Source organism: Drosophila navojoa, chromosome 4, assembly GCF_054131105.1.
Source record: "Drosophila navojoa isolate 15081-1374.11 chromosome 4, UAZ_NAV_1.0, whole genome shotgun sequence".
Taxonomy (NCBI): domain Eukaryota; kingdom Metazoa; phylum Arthropoda; class Insecta; order Diptera; family Drosophilidae; genus Drosophila; species Drosophila navojoa.
In genome coordinates, this window is record NC_142892.1 from 14,707,064 (window position 1) to 14,723,936 (window position 16,873).

A 16,873-nucleotide genomic window follows, 5' to 3' on the forward strand; every position below is an offset into this window, starting at 1 on the left:
ACAGAATTACGATACTTAAAAATTGAGCCGAACGAAGCAAGAGACGAACTTCAAGTGCTCTAACTGAATGATGGAAGTGCTATATAGGGAGATTAAATTGCGTAAAGTGGGCTAGGAAATGGGTGAATGAATTCTCAATTTACTAACAGAAAATATTAGTGATAGGCTATGGTATTGGCAGGGCTATTGATATGATAAGAATTGCAGATAGTTGAATAAAAATTTAATTTAATTTGAGTATTATAAGTAAAATCATATGAATAATAATTTGATATTTATATTGGCATCGGCCATTAAAATTATTTAAAGTACATTCATTGTCCATTAAAATAAGCAATGATATGTAAGGTAGAGTAGACTATAACATTTTTTTCATTATTTTGAGTCTAATCTATAGCTATATCTATATATAAATTGAAAATCTTAAGCATTATTATTGCTAATAATATTAATTATATATTATAATTAATAATATAATAATTCGAACTAGCATTATCAAAACTATATTAGAATTGGCATTATCATAGCAATGAGACCAGTGTAATAAGCATTATCATTTGCATCAGCCAAATCATTAGCTGCATAATAACTGTCATAATTTTATTAGATTCATAATATTAGGGCATCAGCATTTACATTAGTATTCGCATTAGTATTAGTATTTACATTAGCATTAGCACTTGCACTAACATTTGGATTAACATTTGCATTAGCAGCAGCATCAGTATTAGCATTAGCATTATCATTAAATTCCCATTGACATTAGCATTATCAATATGATAATACCAATAGGTTTATTATCATCATTAAGATTACCTGCACAATATGCACTATCATTTTCATTAGCATTGTCATTATCATTACCATTACCATTAGTATTTTTCTTAGTCGCATTTCTTGCTTTATCACATTCTTTGGCAATAACTATTAAAAGTGTCATTATCATTAACATTAGCATTAGTATTATGCTGGGGGTAACAACAACAATTTCGCTTCGGTTGGGAAATGCGCTTCCCCAGCGATCGTTCCACATGCCGCCTATGCTCGTCTATGCCCCACCCATTCGTATGCACCACAAACACCTTGACAAGGCCACGCGTCTGCTTTCAACTAGGCGCATATAAAGAGGTGTTTACTATCGAAGCATGGCATGCCCCTGCTTGCCAAGCTCCACTGCCACTCCCACCGCGGCACCACTCTCCCGCCCACCTCTTCTTATCTATGCGAGCCACGCGCTAATTTGAAAATAATGCGCTCAATCATTTTCACATTTCAGCTGCTGCGGCTGCTTTTCATAAGTACATATAAAAAGCGGGCAGAGACGGAGACGAAGAAGAAGAAGAGGAGAAGAAAAGCAAAAGTCAAGCTTGAGAGTTGGCTGCGTTTTGCTGCGGCTGCGCTCTAGGAGCGTGGAGAGGCGAGGCGAGGTGAGGCGGGGCAACGCAGCTGATTGTCTGTATAATTACATAATATTGCATAATTTGCAAAGTACTTTGGCTTTGGGATTTATGCTCTGTTAGCTACAGTCGAGTCGAGATTCAAGTATTGGAGGGCGGCAGGCGCTGAGTGGTGGCAGGGAGGGCAGCAGGAGGCGGGCGTGGAGCAGTCAGCACAATGCTGCCTCATTATCGTTTTGCTGACCGGGTCGGCGTTTGGTCTTCTTCGGTTTTTTTTTTTTTGTTTTGTTGCTTTTGTTGTATCTGTTGGCTCGCCTCGTTCCGTTTCGTCTCATCTCGTCTCGTCTCGTTTCGTTTCGTTTTCGTTTTCGTTTTCAGTATCAGTGCACAATGTGGTACTTAAATAATAGAAGTTTAATAGCGTTTTGTTTTCGGTACTTTGTCGGTACTTTGCTTTGCCTGCCAGTTGTTGTTGTTGTTGTAGTTGTTGTTTTTGCTTTTCATTTGACTTTTGGTTTAGTAGTAGTTGTTGTTGTTTTTGTGAACTACTAATGCATTCAGCTGTGTAGGATTTTGTCAAGGTTAGCGAGTTGTTGCGGCGGGCGGATATAATGACTTCTCTGATGCATGTTTGCTTCTTTAGCTGCTGCCAGCATCTCCACAGCAGAGAGAGGGAGACGGCGCAGAGGAAGTGCGCTGTTTTGAAAACTGGTGTAATTGTTCTTAAGTTCGTTCAAGTTCGTTGCCTGAGTCATTTGTGCAACATTTGTGTGTTGCAGCAACGACTTTCAGCTCGCTAATTTCGCGCATAAATCATGAAAGCAAATCGCCAGCCGCATTCGCCATGTAACTGATTACACACACGCTGCAACACGACCAGCACGGCCCACCAAATCAAAGAGAGTTGCTGTTTGCCAAAAGGCACAAACAAAATCGCCAAATGATGCCTGCCCCAGGATGAGAGGCTGCATTTTGGGGGCGCCTGAAATGTATCTGCAAATAAATGAAGTTGTCTGTCGACTCGACTCGACTCGACTCTGTGCCTCAGACTGACTCTCAGTTTGACTCGGAGTCGAAGTCTGAGCTAGTGAAGTCATCAAGCCGCTGCTTGCAGGCTCGCTGGCTTTAGGATTGATCATTGATCTTTTGGCACTCGCCGGGCACATGTGCCGGTGCTGGCTGTTGTCTGGGCTGCCTTTGCGAAATTATAAATAGTGCAAATGCGTGCAGTGCATCATCATCATTAGTTTTTGGCCAGGCCAATAGACTTGTCTAGCCCAAACGACGCTGGAACGGGAATGGGAATGGGAATGGGCATGGGTAGGGGGCGAGGCTGGGCTGGGCTGGGCAGCAAACTTTGCCAGCTGCCCTAAAAACCATGGCCATGGCCAATTATGTAACACAAATCATCAGCTGCAGCTGTCTGTCCGTCTGTCCGTCTGTTCGTCTGTTTGTCTCTCCGTCTGTCCTTTTTGTCCATTTGCTAAATTGAATCAATTTGTTTTCTCTGTTTCGTTACTTAATTACAAAGTGCGCTATGCTGGCGAATGGCAAGGAGGAAAACTAAGTACGTATAAACGAAAATGTTAGCATATCAAGTTCGTGTCCTAAGTCTTTCGTTTTGTTGCCAGCATTTTCTAATTGCAAGTTAATTTCTTGTGGCGAACATAAATTTAACATTCTAATTGAGTTATCAACCGCAACATGTACACCACACGAGCAAAAATTCCAACAAGGAGCAACCACAGCCGCATCAGCAACAGCAGCAACAACAACGTCAAGCAGAGACGGAACAACTTTTACGTACGCTCGGACAGAGCTAACAGAAACTGGCTACGCATGTGAAAAATTGCAACCGGCTATGGCTACAACCGCGAAACCAACAAAAATTGCAAACAGCAACAACTCGAACAACAACAGCAGCAACAACAACAACAACAATGCTGCTGCTGCTGCTGTTAGTTGCTGTAATTACATTTTGTCCATCTCTGTGAACGAATGTGTGTCTGCATATGTATGTGTTTGTGTGTGTGTGTGTTGGGAGCGCGGCAAATGCTTTTTGGGCTTTTGCTAATTTGCTGGCTGTGCTTCTGTTTTTGCATTTTGGCCATGTTTAGCCATGGCTTTGGCTTATTTATTTTTAGGCATTTATAACTTTTTGTGTCTGCAAGAATTTTCCAACGTGCAAATATGTTGGCCGAGCAGCGGCAGTCGCCACCGCCGCCTCAGCAGCTCGTAATTAATTTACTTTGTGTGTTCGCAGCGGCCAACAAAATATGAAAAAATCCATTACGCAAATGTTTATGACCAAAATGGTCAGCGGTAGCAGCAGCAGCAGCAGCAGCAGCAGGAGCAACGGCAGCGGCGGCAGCGGCAGCCGCATCAGCATTAACTCGCAGCAAAACTGGCAGCAGCTCCATCCAATGCAAATAGAAAAGATGCCAAAGAGTTGGAGCTGCAAATGGAGTTGCAGATGCGTGCGGACGGAGTCGAAGTGCATTTGACTGTAAGCTGCAACGCTGCAACGCGCCAACAACTGCTACCAACTCAATTCCACAAGTCAAGTGGCACACACACACACACACACACACAGACACACTCGCACAACTCAACATTGTAATGCGTTTCTCTGTTGCTGCCAATATGAATATTAGTTGATTTTCACCAGCTGCCCAAGTTCGTTGCCTCAGTCTTTTGTTTGCTTGCCTAGCCAGTCGGGGCGTGGCACACACACACACACACACACATACACATTTACGTTTGATTAGCAACAAAAATTGAACTCGCTAAGACAATACTAAAAGCTGCTTAAGCCAACAAAGTTGTGCAGCTGCAATTAAACTGATGCTCAAGATACTTAAGACGGATTTTGTTTTAGGTTCGTGAAATGACGAAAGCAGCAGCCACAGCGATAACTAGCTAAATCACCTATTATGGCAAGAATATGTATGAATAGCTGTGAGGATGTGTGTCTGAATGGGTATGTCTGAATAGTAATAGCCAACTTGCCTTTAAGGAAGTGCTCTATAAGTACATCAAGTGCTTTTGTGGTGTGTGATATATATATTAAGTTAGAATAAATATTAAATATAAATTAACTTAAAATAAAGCACTGACTACCTTAGCTTGGCGAGCTATCTATATTAAGCAGATTGCATTTTTATTTAGTATTTCACTAGTTAGTTTGTAGTCAATTATTATAATTTTATTTTTTCAACATGTGATACATACTTTAAATATATAAATATATAAAAGAAATACACACAAATTTGGAATAAATTAAATATTTTTTAAAAATTGCTTATTGTTAATTATGATAATAAAATTAATTTAATCATTATTTAATACATAAGTGAAATGAAATGAACATGACACAAATAATTGAAAAATAAATAAATAAAATTGAATAAAATAAAATTAAATATAATAAAATATATAGATATATGATTTTTTAAATATTTTATTATATTTGTTTTTATTTTATTCAATTTTATTTATTTTTTATTTATTTATTTTTCAATTATTTGTGTGATGTTCATTTCATTTTACTTATGTCTTAAATAATGATTAAATTAATTTTATTATCATAATTAACGTTAAGCAATTTTTAAAATATTTAATTTATTCCAAATTTGTGTGTATTTTTTTTTATAAATATATAGTTTTTCTGAAATTATTATTATTTTATATTTATATATTGTTTAATTTTTTTCAAATTATATTATATTTGAAAGAGAATTTAATTATAATTTCATGTATATATTTTAATTTAATTTTGATTGCTGTCAATTTTTATTTTGTTGAAATATATTAAAATATTTATTTTATTTTAAATATATATTAATATGTGATATGTATATTTTACCTATTTCCTGGTTAGCTAATTAGCTAATAGACTTAAAGGAAATTCATATATTAATCCTAATTATATGATATAAATTGCCCAACTGCTCCTTTAGCTTCTGCTAATCCGCGAATATACGCATTCCGATTGCCCAGTCAGAAGTGAGTTTATGGCACAAATTATAGGCCAAGCGGTAATTCATTTATCTCCGCCCATTTGTCTCATATATCATAAGCTCCATTTTGATTTAATTGCTCGGACAGATATGTGGATGCTGTGCGAGCGGGACGAGCGGGGCTCTGGCCGAGCGGTTCGCGTTCTTGTTGTGGTTGGGTCCGTTTAAATCAAACATTTAGTTTATTGTCTCACATTTCAGCTAATTAACACTACGACGGGTGCCGCCTCTTGGGGCCAACCTCATTTCTAGGGGCCGCCGACTGTTTTTCGAGTATACGAAAATCGGCTTAAGATCGTAAAAAACGCACTTAAATAAAATTTAATATTCAAATATTGACATTTAGTGCCATGTTAGCAACAACTTACGTGCCGTTTCTATCCCCCCATTCGCTCTCTCTCTCTCTCGCACACTCACTCTCTCTCTGTCTTTCTTTTATAGAAATCTATTTAAAATACGCAGTTTTTGGCATTCGAGACGCTTAATAATATTAACTAATTGATCTGCATTAATTTAAGTTGACATGAAGTCTAAAAAGGGGGAGACAAAAAAATAAAAATAAAAAATATGAAACAGGTGAAGCGATCTCAGCTGCCGTTTATGAAGATCGAACAGCATTGAAGCGCGCATATGTGTGTGTGCATGTGTGTAGTTTGTATTATGATTATTATATTTATATGATGGTTTTTTTTTTTTTTCTAAAAATTATGACATCATTTAAATATTTTCGCCTCAAGTTGTTGTATAAACTGGTTTAGGCCACTGTTTTTTTTTTTTTTTTCGTTCACTGTGTATATTTTTTTTATTTCATATGATTTTATTATGAATTTTTCCTCTCCCCACCATAAATGTTGGGTAATTATGCACGGACTGCCAAAAGCTCATAACTCAAACAAATTTCTGCGCCCAATTGCGAGATGCGCGATGCGGAAGCGCTTTTGTTTTTGCGTTCGATTTGGATATCGATTTGTATATCGATTTGTATTGACATGGGGCATTGCCTTGTCTTATCAATGATATCTAGTGAAACGCTGAATAAATGTTTTTCGTGTTTTTATCTGTTATCAGAAGCACGTGAAAAATATCAAAAATTTTAGTTCGCCTTTGATTTGTTTTGTGGACTATGGAGCTCGTAAAAATCTTTTTATCTGATTTTATATGAGTTTTTGTTAGTTTCTGAGCTCGTTAAAAATACGCTAACAATGGGAAGCTGTTAAATTTTATAAGGAATTCGTAACAGTTGTCTTAAAGTCTATGGACATAGAGCTACAGTTTTATCATTCTCACTCGGGTATAGGGTATCTGATATTCGCACAACTTTTGGCTGCCCTGCTTATTTGTTTTTATCGTTTATTTTGGCGCTCTGCATTTATCATGCGTTGCCTTTGTGTTAAAATATGCGACGTTTTACGGCCGAGCTTACAGGTAGACGCAGGTAAGCAGACTTGCTATAAAGTCAGCATAAATTATATGGAAATTCTGCAGCTTGACTTACCGCATACGGATTATCCTGATTCATCATGGTAGCTGCTAATGCGCTCAGCCTGTGTGTGTGTGTGTGTGTCTGTGCTGCGAGAGAGACAAACAAAGAGAAAGAGAGGGAGAGATAAATATAAATTTATTTCAATGATAAGCGAAGGCTGTAGCTGTTGCCATTTAGCATATAGGCGAGCTTAAACTAATAAACATAACTTCAATATTTATTGCACAACAGAATGCATATGCTGCTGCACCCATAAAGTCGCAATTAATGCCGCTCGCTTGCCTTAAAGACGCTGCTCCGGATTGCGTGGCGCAGGCGAGTGTGAATCAGAGCATCAGACGGGAGACGGCGCTGCTCCTGGCCAACACCTGATGGGGCCAACAGGTGTTGCAGCATTTCCATTTAATATGTGCACAAATTAACACCTTTGTACTAAAGACTTTCACACTTTGTCTAGCTCTGCTGCAATAGGAAACGCCAATTGTTGTCTTCCGGCTTGCCGTCCCAAGGATGCAGCCGCAGCAGTGGCAGCGGCAGCGAGTGCAGATGCAACTGTTGCAACTGCTTAGCAACTGGCAATAGCGACCTTGATGTGTTAATTTGTCGTGCAGCAGCCAGTCTAAACACCTGGCCAACAATCGATTTGCTGTGCTTCAACTAGAAGCTGGCAGACAAACAAAAGACTTAGGCAACGAACTTTTTGGCACAGCTCTAAAAATCATCAATTTGAAGCGATTTGCAATTAATTGTGCTAAGAGCTACCCTGTAATACTATAGGCTTGATATGATAAACCTAGCTGGAGGTGTGCTTAAATGCGAATGACTTAGACAACGAACTCTTTTGACTTAAAATTATTATTATATAAAGATAATTAAAAGTGAAAATGATTCTATTTGAATATGCTGTAAATCAATGGCAAATTTTTTTTGCAAAAATTAGTAAATAGCCGAGAAAGCTGATAAACTGATGACTTCGATAACGAACTTGGGTTCATATAGGTAACATTCTAGCTAAACGGAAGTCTTTGAACGAACTTAGAAGAATTCTAATAAAAACATATAAAGCTTTATCTAAATTTGCGCAGATAACTTAGAAATTAGATAATCTAAAGCCTAGCTAAAATCGTATGAGAGTCTATGAAGAGCTTTGTCTTAACCTCAGGTATCGGATCACAGTCATTACTGCTCAAATTTATGCTTAATTTCCCATTTAATATTTTCCCACTAACAGCAAAACTTCCATAGCCCAGTCCTAGTCCCCCATTCTTCTATAGGAATCTCTGAAAAGTATGCTATATTCCGTCGAATTGTAAGTCTGATCTAGTCATATTTATAATATTCCCTAAGCATTTGCTGTCAAATATTTAAACCAAATCCTATAGAACACGTATACCCACTCGAGACTGCAATTGCTGAGCATGTTAAGTGCACACTTTGTGGAACATAAGATACCGAAAAATCATCACGCTTGTAATGACAGTGGGGCAATTGTCAATATTTGCGGCACATGCAAAAGCAACATGCGGCATCGCAGTCATCGTTGACTGGCAAAATTCTTTGATTGCGATTCTAGGCTAGTCGAGAGACAGTTCCAAGTTTTGTGTAACAAATTCAAGCAAACAAAGCTTTACACGCTGTTTACACTCTAAAGCAAACACGAGCCGCACTACACTGCAAGAAAATGCAGAGTAAACATGAGCGGAGAGAGAGCTGACTGATTGGCAAATGAAGAAACCATATAAAATTAATATATATACCAAGAATTGTTTATTGATCCAATAAAAAACGAAATCAGAGCTGAGCTGTTAATTGATAGCTGAGTTGTGCTATAAAAGAAGTTTTCAGAAATCTATTTAAAAGAGATAAAATAGGTGAATGTCAACAATAATATTTGGCTATATATAGAAATTCGTAAGTTCCATATTCCACTTCGATTCAGCTCATATATTCAATTACATTTAGCTCTAGTTTCTCTCAGTGTTTGTGCTTTGGCTTACATTGATTCTGTTATATAGTCGTAAAGTTTATTTGCCTGCCCTTGTCGATTTCAGTTGTTATTGTTGTTGTTGTTGCTTTTATGGTCATACTAAAAAGTGCACTGTCCAACAAAACGGAAAACTTTCTCACCGTATGGGCCCTCAATCGTCAGTCAATTTTGTATGCTTTATCTCTGCTCGCCATCTTCCTCTGCTGGCGTTTGTCTTTTGTCTTCTGTCTTTTGACTTTTGGTTGTTTTCTGAATATCTGAATTTGTGCGTTAATGAAATTCACATGTTTAAATTTTTATGCCATCTCGACTTTTATACGTATGATGAATGTGTCTCAGGTATGTCTCATTCGTATCGCAGCCGCATCCATTAAACTGCCAATCAAAAGTCAACGCTCAGAGCCTGGCCCGAACTCTTATGGTTATGTTAATAGCTGAGCCTGATAGCAGCTTTCAAAGAATTTTTCTCCTCGCTTCTCATTCTTTTCTAGCAAATTATGAATGATGCACAGACTCAAGTTCTATTTAGCATCTCCATAAAACTAAAACAACAACAAAAAACAGAGACTCAGAAATTGTAGATAAAATCTCATACCTTATCAACGCCTTTGAACTGCCCGCAAAAGCCGGAGAGTTGAAATTATATTGTTTAATCCAAATTTGAATAGAGATTCCGTGCGGCTTTCCGTCTCTCGATTTTTCACGTGTTTCAGTTACAAATTTTCATAGTGTACTGAGGTTGCAGTTTGTTATCTTTTTTGCTATATTTCCTATATTATTGTTGTTTGTTGTTGTTGTTTTTGTTTTTTTTTTTTTTGGTTCACAAAATCATTTAAGTTGTTTGTTATGTGTGCACATTGTAAACTCTCCTCGCTCGTTTATTTCTATTTGTATTTTAGTTTTATTATTACTATTTTTTTTTTCACCTTGCGCCAATAAAACGTCACTTGAGCGTACAGTATTTTAGCATTTGTTGTTGTTGTTGTTGTTGCTGTTGCTGTTGCTTGTCGTTGCTAAATTGCACTTGACTTTTAGAACTTTAGACGAGCGTGAAGCTCAGCAATATGTACATTGATATACATGCATTATATACCGCAGCTGAAACTCTATAAACGACACAAACACGCGCTCGTTACGCTCCCTGCATATGCGAGTGTGTGTGTGAGTGTGTGTATATAACACACTCTCTGCACGAGTATGTGTGTGTGTGAGTGTGTTTATTCAATTTGCTGCCGTCTAATTTATATAGAACATAGTGAAAGATGAGTTTTAGTTGAATAGTTGTTCAGTTGACTCTCAAGATGCATTTGTTGTTGTTGTTGCTGTTGTTGTTGTTGTTGTTTGGCTTTAGGCCACACCTTTATGTGGTGAAAAGGCACTTGGACTTGAGTTGGGCAAATGGCGAACAAGCGCGCGCCTCTGTTTTCTTTTTTATGCCTCTCATGTGTGTGTGTGCGCGCGTGTGTGTGTGTGTGAGTGTGAGAGGTGTGAAAACTATAGCACTTGCGGCAATATAGCACTTTAGATTAACTTGTGAACTGTGAATTGAGTTGTTATTGGGTCACTTTGCATACTTTGGGCGGGGGATTGTAGGCCGATTAACGATAGCCGATAGACGGTAAGCGATATACGATGTTCGATAGACGAGAGCAATCGAAGTATCGATCGAAGAACGCACGTTACAATTTGCAATCGTTTCTTTCTGCTGTTTCTGTAAAAAGCCGACGACGCAGCGTGCGAGCGTGCGACATGCGATTCGAGCGTGCGAGCAAGAAGCGCGAGCTATCACTAAAGACTGATGTTAAACAGTTCTGCAAAATGCTCTGGGTACGAAAATACCGAACACCGCACCTGGTAGCGGCTACGACAACGACAAAGGCAACGGCAACGGCAAAGGCAACGGCTGCTGCTGCTGCTGCTGTTGTTGCTGCTGCTGCGGAGGCCTCTGCAAAATGCTCACGAGCGCTGAGATGCTTTGCAATCAACGGCGCGAATACGAAGCGACAGCCCGGGCTTCGGCTTCGGCTACCATACGGCAGCAACAACGGCAACGACAACGACAGCCACAACAACAACCTCAATGAGAAGAAGCTACTGCTATAAACAAAAACTACAAACTGGTTGTCTCATCAAAAGACAAACAAAGCGAAGAAGAAGAAGCAGCAGCCGACGCGCTCTCTAACGGTGCTGGGGCCGACGATAGAGAACATTCGAACAAGCACTCAGAGAGCGATATACACACAGAGAGAGCGAGTGTGAGAGACAGAAGCAAGAGAGTGAGCAACTTTGAGCACTTTTAGCAGTTAACAGTGCGCTGTAAACGCTTAACATATATACACTCTGGCCGAAACTCACTCAATACAGCCGAACACACAGCTCATGCGCGCACTCGCTCTCACTCCATTTTGTATTTGCTTCGTTAACAGCTGAGCAGCAGCAGCAGTGCGCTCTCGCTCTCTGCTCTCTCTGGCTGCGCAAGCGTTACGACATTTGATTGGCTCGATTAACACAATCGGAGCACCCGGTTATAAACCAGTATAACAGCGCACTCACACACGAGCACACTCGGGCGTGCATGCAGGCGAGACGGCACGATCGCTGGCCTGTTCGTTTTGTTCGGTCTATAAATATGAAGAGCAGCTGTCGGAGCGTTGGACAGAAAGAGTGCGCACTATATAGCGCCGCTTTGCTCGAGTGAACGCGAACTTATTTACTCATTTCATTGACCAATGCAGAGCAAAACACACGCACACACATACACCTAGTCAGCATATATAGCAACGAGAGTGACGACTGATCGCCTAAGTGTGCGTGTGTGTATGTGTGTGTGTAGCTGCTGCTGGCCAGCCAGCTGTCGCACGAGGGCGTGGTCTATTTATGCAGCACAACTGTTGCTATGTATCGATCGATACTTGTGTGTTGGCTCCCCCTGCTCTCCCCACTCGTCCCCTCTGGCATAAGCTCTGCTTTTTGTGTGTGTTTTGTTTTTGCATGCGCACGAACTGGATTCAATTGCCGTTGGCTGGGGCAACACTCACGCGAGTTTGTTAGTTAGTTAGCTAGTTAGTTCGTTAGTCAGTTAGTTTGGGCCAACTTCCCCGCATTGCTAACGGTGTTAAATTGACATCGCATCGCACCGACGAACCGACCGCCCACCCGCCTGCCCGTCCGCCCTCGTCTGGCGCCAGCTCACGCCATCTTTTAAGCCATTTGCAGTTGTCAAGCTGTCATAGCAGTGATCGTTAAATGCGTTATCTGTTGATAGCCATAAGACATTTTATGATATTAGTTGCATTGTGAGCAGCACTAGAAACACTCGAAACACTTGTTCCGCCTAACCTGCCCCGACACTGCCACATCGGCCAATCGCCACTCAAGTCTTGAATATAGCAGCAACTCGTTCATATTTATCGCATCTATTTGCGGCTAATGCGCCTGTTTATGAATACAATCAGCCGAAACCAGATTCCAATTTAGCCAAAGATATGTAATGAGAAAAACTCATTTTGAATTATTATTATATTTTATTGTTATCATTATCTATTAACCTTGCCTTTCATCAATATTTGAATACATACAATTTCTCAGTCAGTTCTTCAATTGACAGATTTTCCTTTGTTTTCTCCCATTTTCACATTCCGGCAAAAGTCAAATTTCTTACACATTTGTAGATGTTCTTGTTTCATTATGGGCGTGACGCCAGCAGCAGCGTCGTCTACGCATCTACGCATCAGCATCCCATAACATTTCCACTAACTGATCCGAGCTATACTCCACAGAAGTTAATCCAATTTGTTGAGTTTTACGATGTTGAAACAGTCGAAAACCCGCAACTCGTTACATCTGTTTGTTGTCGAAACCCTTTGAGAAAGGGTCGCAATCCGGCATAGAAGTCAAATACGGGCGGGCTGCTCTCAAGGTAAACGCCCCGAAATCGAAACGGAAATCGAAACTGAGAACTGAGAACTGAGAATTGAGGACGCTCGTTCCGAGTGAGTTTTGGTCCGAAGGAAAACGGGGTGTTTAAACCCATTACAAGGAGTCGCAGCGAGTTCTCTGTGATTTTCGGCGCTGCGGTTGCTCTTGCGGTTGCCCTGTGAGCTACCTTTTTTCAGTTCTTTTTATTGACTGGCCAACACCCACACACCCACACACACTCACTCACACACACACACTCGCACAATAGAGCATTCGCTTTGGTTGCCTTTGACAGAAATTTCATGCTTTAATTTCTCAAACAGTTTGTGGCATTTGCATATGGCATGAGTGTGTGTGTGAGAGTGTGTGTGCGAGTGTGCTGTGTGTGCCCTCATGTGCTGGCTAATCCATGCTGAGCAACAGATAATCCCCTGCAATTGTTTGCTTGATTTGTTTGTTATGGTGCTGCTGCTGCCTCGGCTGCTGCTGCTGCCGCTGCAGTTTCTTCTGCAGAAATAGTCGCGCATCCTTTGGCACACAATTGCCACATACAATGGAACGTGCAACTGCGTCTTGCCGTTGGACTCGCCCCTTTTTGGTTACACTTTAATGCGTTCTAATGTATGTGACTTTTGCTCAGATCCTCACAAAACGCGCCTCAAACATTTTGCCGCCGCCCGTTGAAGTGACTTTGCGAAAATGTTCACTATCTCTGTGTGTAAGTGTGTGTGTGTGTGCCCATTGTCCTGCATCAATCAGCAATCATCAATCATTTCGGCTGCTGCTCAATATAAATATTTCGGATGAAATTAGGTTAAAGGCTTGCAGAAAAGAAAGGGAGCTGGAGAGTGGGTAGAGAGAGAGAGAGAGAGAGGGAGAGAGAGGGAGTGAGAGAGAGAGAGGGGGGGACTAAGGTATTTCAAGAATAGTCGGCAAATGTTTGCTCTCGACCAGCAGCATAACTGAGAGTGTATTCGTATGTGTGTGCCTGTCTCTCTCTCTCTCTCCTTCTCTCTCTCTCTCTCCCTGTCTGTGTGTGTATACAATAAATTAATTATAAATGCATTAATCACTGCCAAAAACTTTGACAAATACTGACATGAGCGTTCGTCGTTGATTTCGTCTCGTCTCGTCTCGTCTCATCTCGTTTCGATTTCGGTTTCGGTTCGTTTTCGTTTTGTTTCGTTCTTTTTGCATTGGAGACGCGCGCGTGAAATGAAAACAAAAATTTAAAACACGTTTTCGCGCTTATTTCTGACTAATTTATGCGTTCGATTTGTCCGTTTGTCTGCCAACCAGAGCCAATCATTCACTTACACAGTTTACTCGTCTCAATTATACCCTGGAAATCGCGAATGCAAATGAGGGGGCGGCCTAGAAGCATATTGGTTAACTATTGATGTATTGCTTAAATTAAATTCTTCAAAATATATGTATAAAATATCATATAGTTGCATATATCATCATCATATATGTATATCATTTCCGTACATATATGTATGTATATATTTATTTCCACATCTAGCTTTATATGTTTATATTCATATTATTCATATTATTTCCTTCTCTTTAACTGCATATCCATATCAATATCATTATCCATATCCATACATATATTCATATGTTTAATTATATCTTTATTGAATAAAGTTTACTCACATTCATCTGAATATATTTTTATATCCATATCCGTATTATTTTAGATGTTATATGTCTTGTAGCTTATCTCTAAGTTGACTTTAGTTTTGTTAATACCTATTTCTAAATAAATTATTAAATAATCATGCAATAATATACTCCGATCCTAAATTATACTTATTTCAAATCAATATGCCCATCTACATAGATAATATCCATATCCATGCTCATACCTATGCTCTTATCCTCATCTATCCGTCTTAATCATATCTTTTATTCTATACTATACATTATGACCTTTTTAATTGCATTTTAATAAACTTTTTATTTATTAAATAATTGTATAAAATAATTCATTGAATATTTAAATGTTTAAGTTTATAATTAAATCATAATTTATTTATTCCTTTACACTCCCGCTTCTACAGGGTATCTCTTGCGTGCACACAGTCGCTGCTCGTTGTGCCAAAATGCCACAGGTTTTGGCTGTCGTTGTAGTTGTTGCTGGTATTTATACATTTTTTTCCATTTCTGATTTTGATTGAAAGCCCCAGAAATTGATTTCCACCTTGCGGCATTTGGATGCTCTTTGGCATGTTTCACATTTGGCAGCTGTGCGCCGTATGCCGTATGCCGTATGCAAATGAGATCGTTGATCTGTTTTGGTATCGATTGGTTTTTTCGAAAGACATCAGCGGGCAGAGCGTGCCACATAAAAACTCGAAACCAAATCATATTTGACCCTTAGGGGTCACGCATGCCAATAATGAAAACCGAAACCGAAACCGAAAACAGCAAAAACATACGAAATATAAATACAAAATAAAAATCAAATCAAAACCGAGAGACACAAATGTTAATTTCCTGCATACACAACAAAAAATATTCGTATATATACAATCTATGAAAAATGTGAACCACTTGGGACAAAAGTTGACTTTTTTTCTCTTGGTTTCATTTGATTTGGATGTGGGGGATTTCTTTTCTGTTCAAGTTTCGCTTTCTGAACAGAGATTTTCCAGTTTCGAGTTTGTAGTGGCGCGAATTTGAATTTAATCAAATTAATTTGTGTGTGTCAATGCGTTTGGACATTGATAAATTGATAGATCGGATTGAGTGTGGCCGAACAAATTGCTCCAAAAAAAGCGAAGACATTTACTAACAAATCTCCATTTGGCTATGACAAAACATTTAGATGCCCGTAAGCTTGGCTTATTCCACATTTTATGGCCACAACCGGTTCACATAATATTGTAAATATTGTCTGGCCACAGAGTCTGCGCGGCTAGAACAGCTTCCGCGCACAGAGCCATCTGATGGGAGCCCATTTCCATTTCCATTTCCATTTCCATTTCCATCTCCAGCTCCATCTACATTTTCATTTGGCTGACACAAAAGTTGCGCATTGTTGGGGCATATGGACCAAAATTGGGCGGTCATAAAATGAAAGAGTCGCGCCTAAACACCAATTCAACAATTGTTCAACACTCTTATTTTCTTCTCTTTCCAGCTCCAACTCTGTGGGAACCTTCACGCCGTTGACATCACACAACCGACTCCGACTTCAACTCGGACTCGAACCGATTTCAATGCGTAATTGTAACGTCTTTGTGATTGTTATTAACACCTTAAGCTGGCAAATGGACCACGAAGCTGGCCCGAACAAAGCCCAAGCTCTGTGTGCTGCTCTCCTTAGGCGCGACTCTATGGAATTTCGTGAATTTATGCATAATGGACATACATTAAATCCATAACTAAACAAATGAACTTCACATTCGAGAGTCGAGCGAACGAAACGAGGCTGTGAAATAAGTCAAGTTTCGGTTCGGCTCAGTTCGGTTCACTTGTTGTTTTTAGTGGGTCATAAATGAATAGACTTTTCACAGCTGATTGTGAGAAATGTGTATGAGAGAGAGAGAGTGAGCCTGAATGCTATAGCTCTGTCGCGGGCCTGGTCGAATCCCACATTCTATCAGCTATGTGGACTTATTCCCCAAATGCCAAAAGTCCGCCTCGGGGCCTAATTGTGATCTATGCTATGAGTTGTTGTCGATACCCTGTAAGCAGTAGATGAGCTCGACTGATTGATCTATGTAAATGAAAAGTCAGGGTAAATATAGAAGCGAACTGCCAGCTGTAGCTGCTCTCCTCTTAGCATATTCATCTATTACAGGGCATGTGTTAGTCTTAACTTCTCACTCTTTCCACTTCATTATGAATTTTACGATGTGAGAAAGTCGCCGCGCAATGGCAATAAAAGCCCAACGTCCGAGGACTGTGAGCTTCAAAATGGGGCGTCTCTTCAGCACCTGCAAGCAGCACAGAGCACTGAGCACTGAGTACACAGCCTCTTACTCACTGTCTGTCTGCCGGCATCAGAGATCAGCTTGAAATGAATCATAGACCATGACTACCAAATGGTGCCACAAAG

General features: G+C 39.7%; 1 protein-coding gene across 1 annotated transcript in view; it reads right to left on the reverse strand.

The window, feature by feature from the left end:
- Window positions 1–10,943, reverse strand: part of knrl (knirps-like) — a 28,707-nt gene extending 17,764 nt beyond the window's left edge. The window contains exons 1-2 of the mRNA XM_089259363.1: window positions 9,482–10,943; window positions 6,912–6,985 (exon numbers count right to left, since the gene is read on the reverse strand). Of these exons, the coding sequence (XP_089115489.1) occupies window positions 6,912–6,938 (27 nt within the window). The 5' untranslated portion in view covers window positions 6,939–6,985; window positions 9,482–10,943. The remainder of the gene's footprint in view (window positions 1–6,911; window positions 6,986–9,481) is intronic.
- Window positions 10,944–16,873: the final 5,930 nt, after the last annotated feature.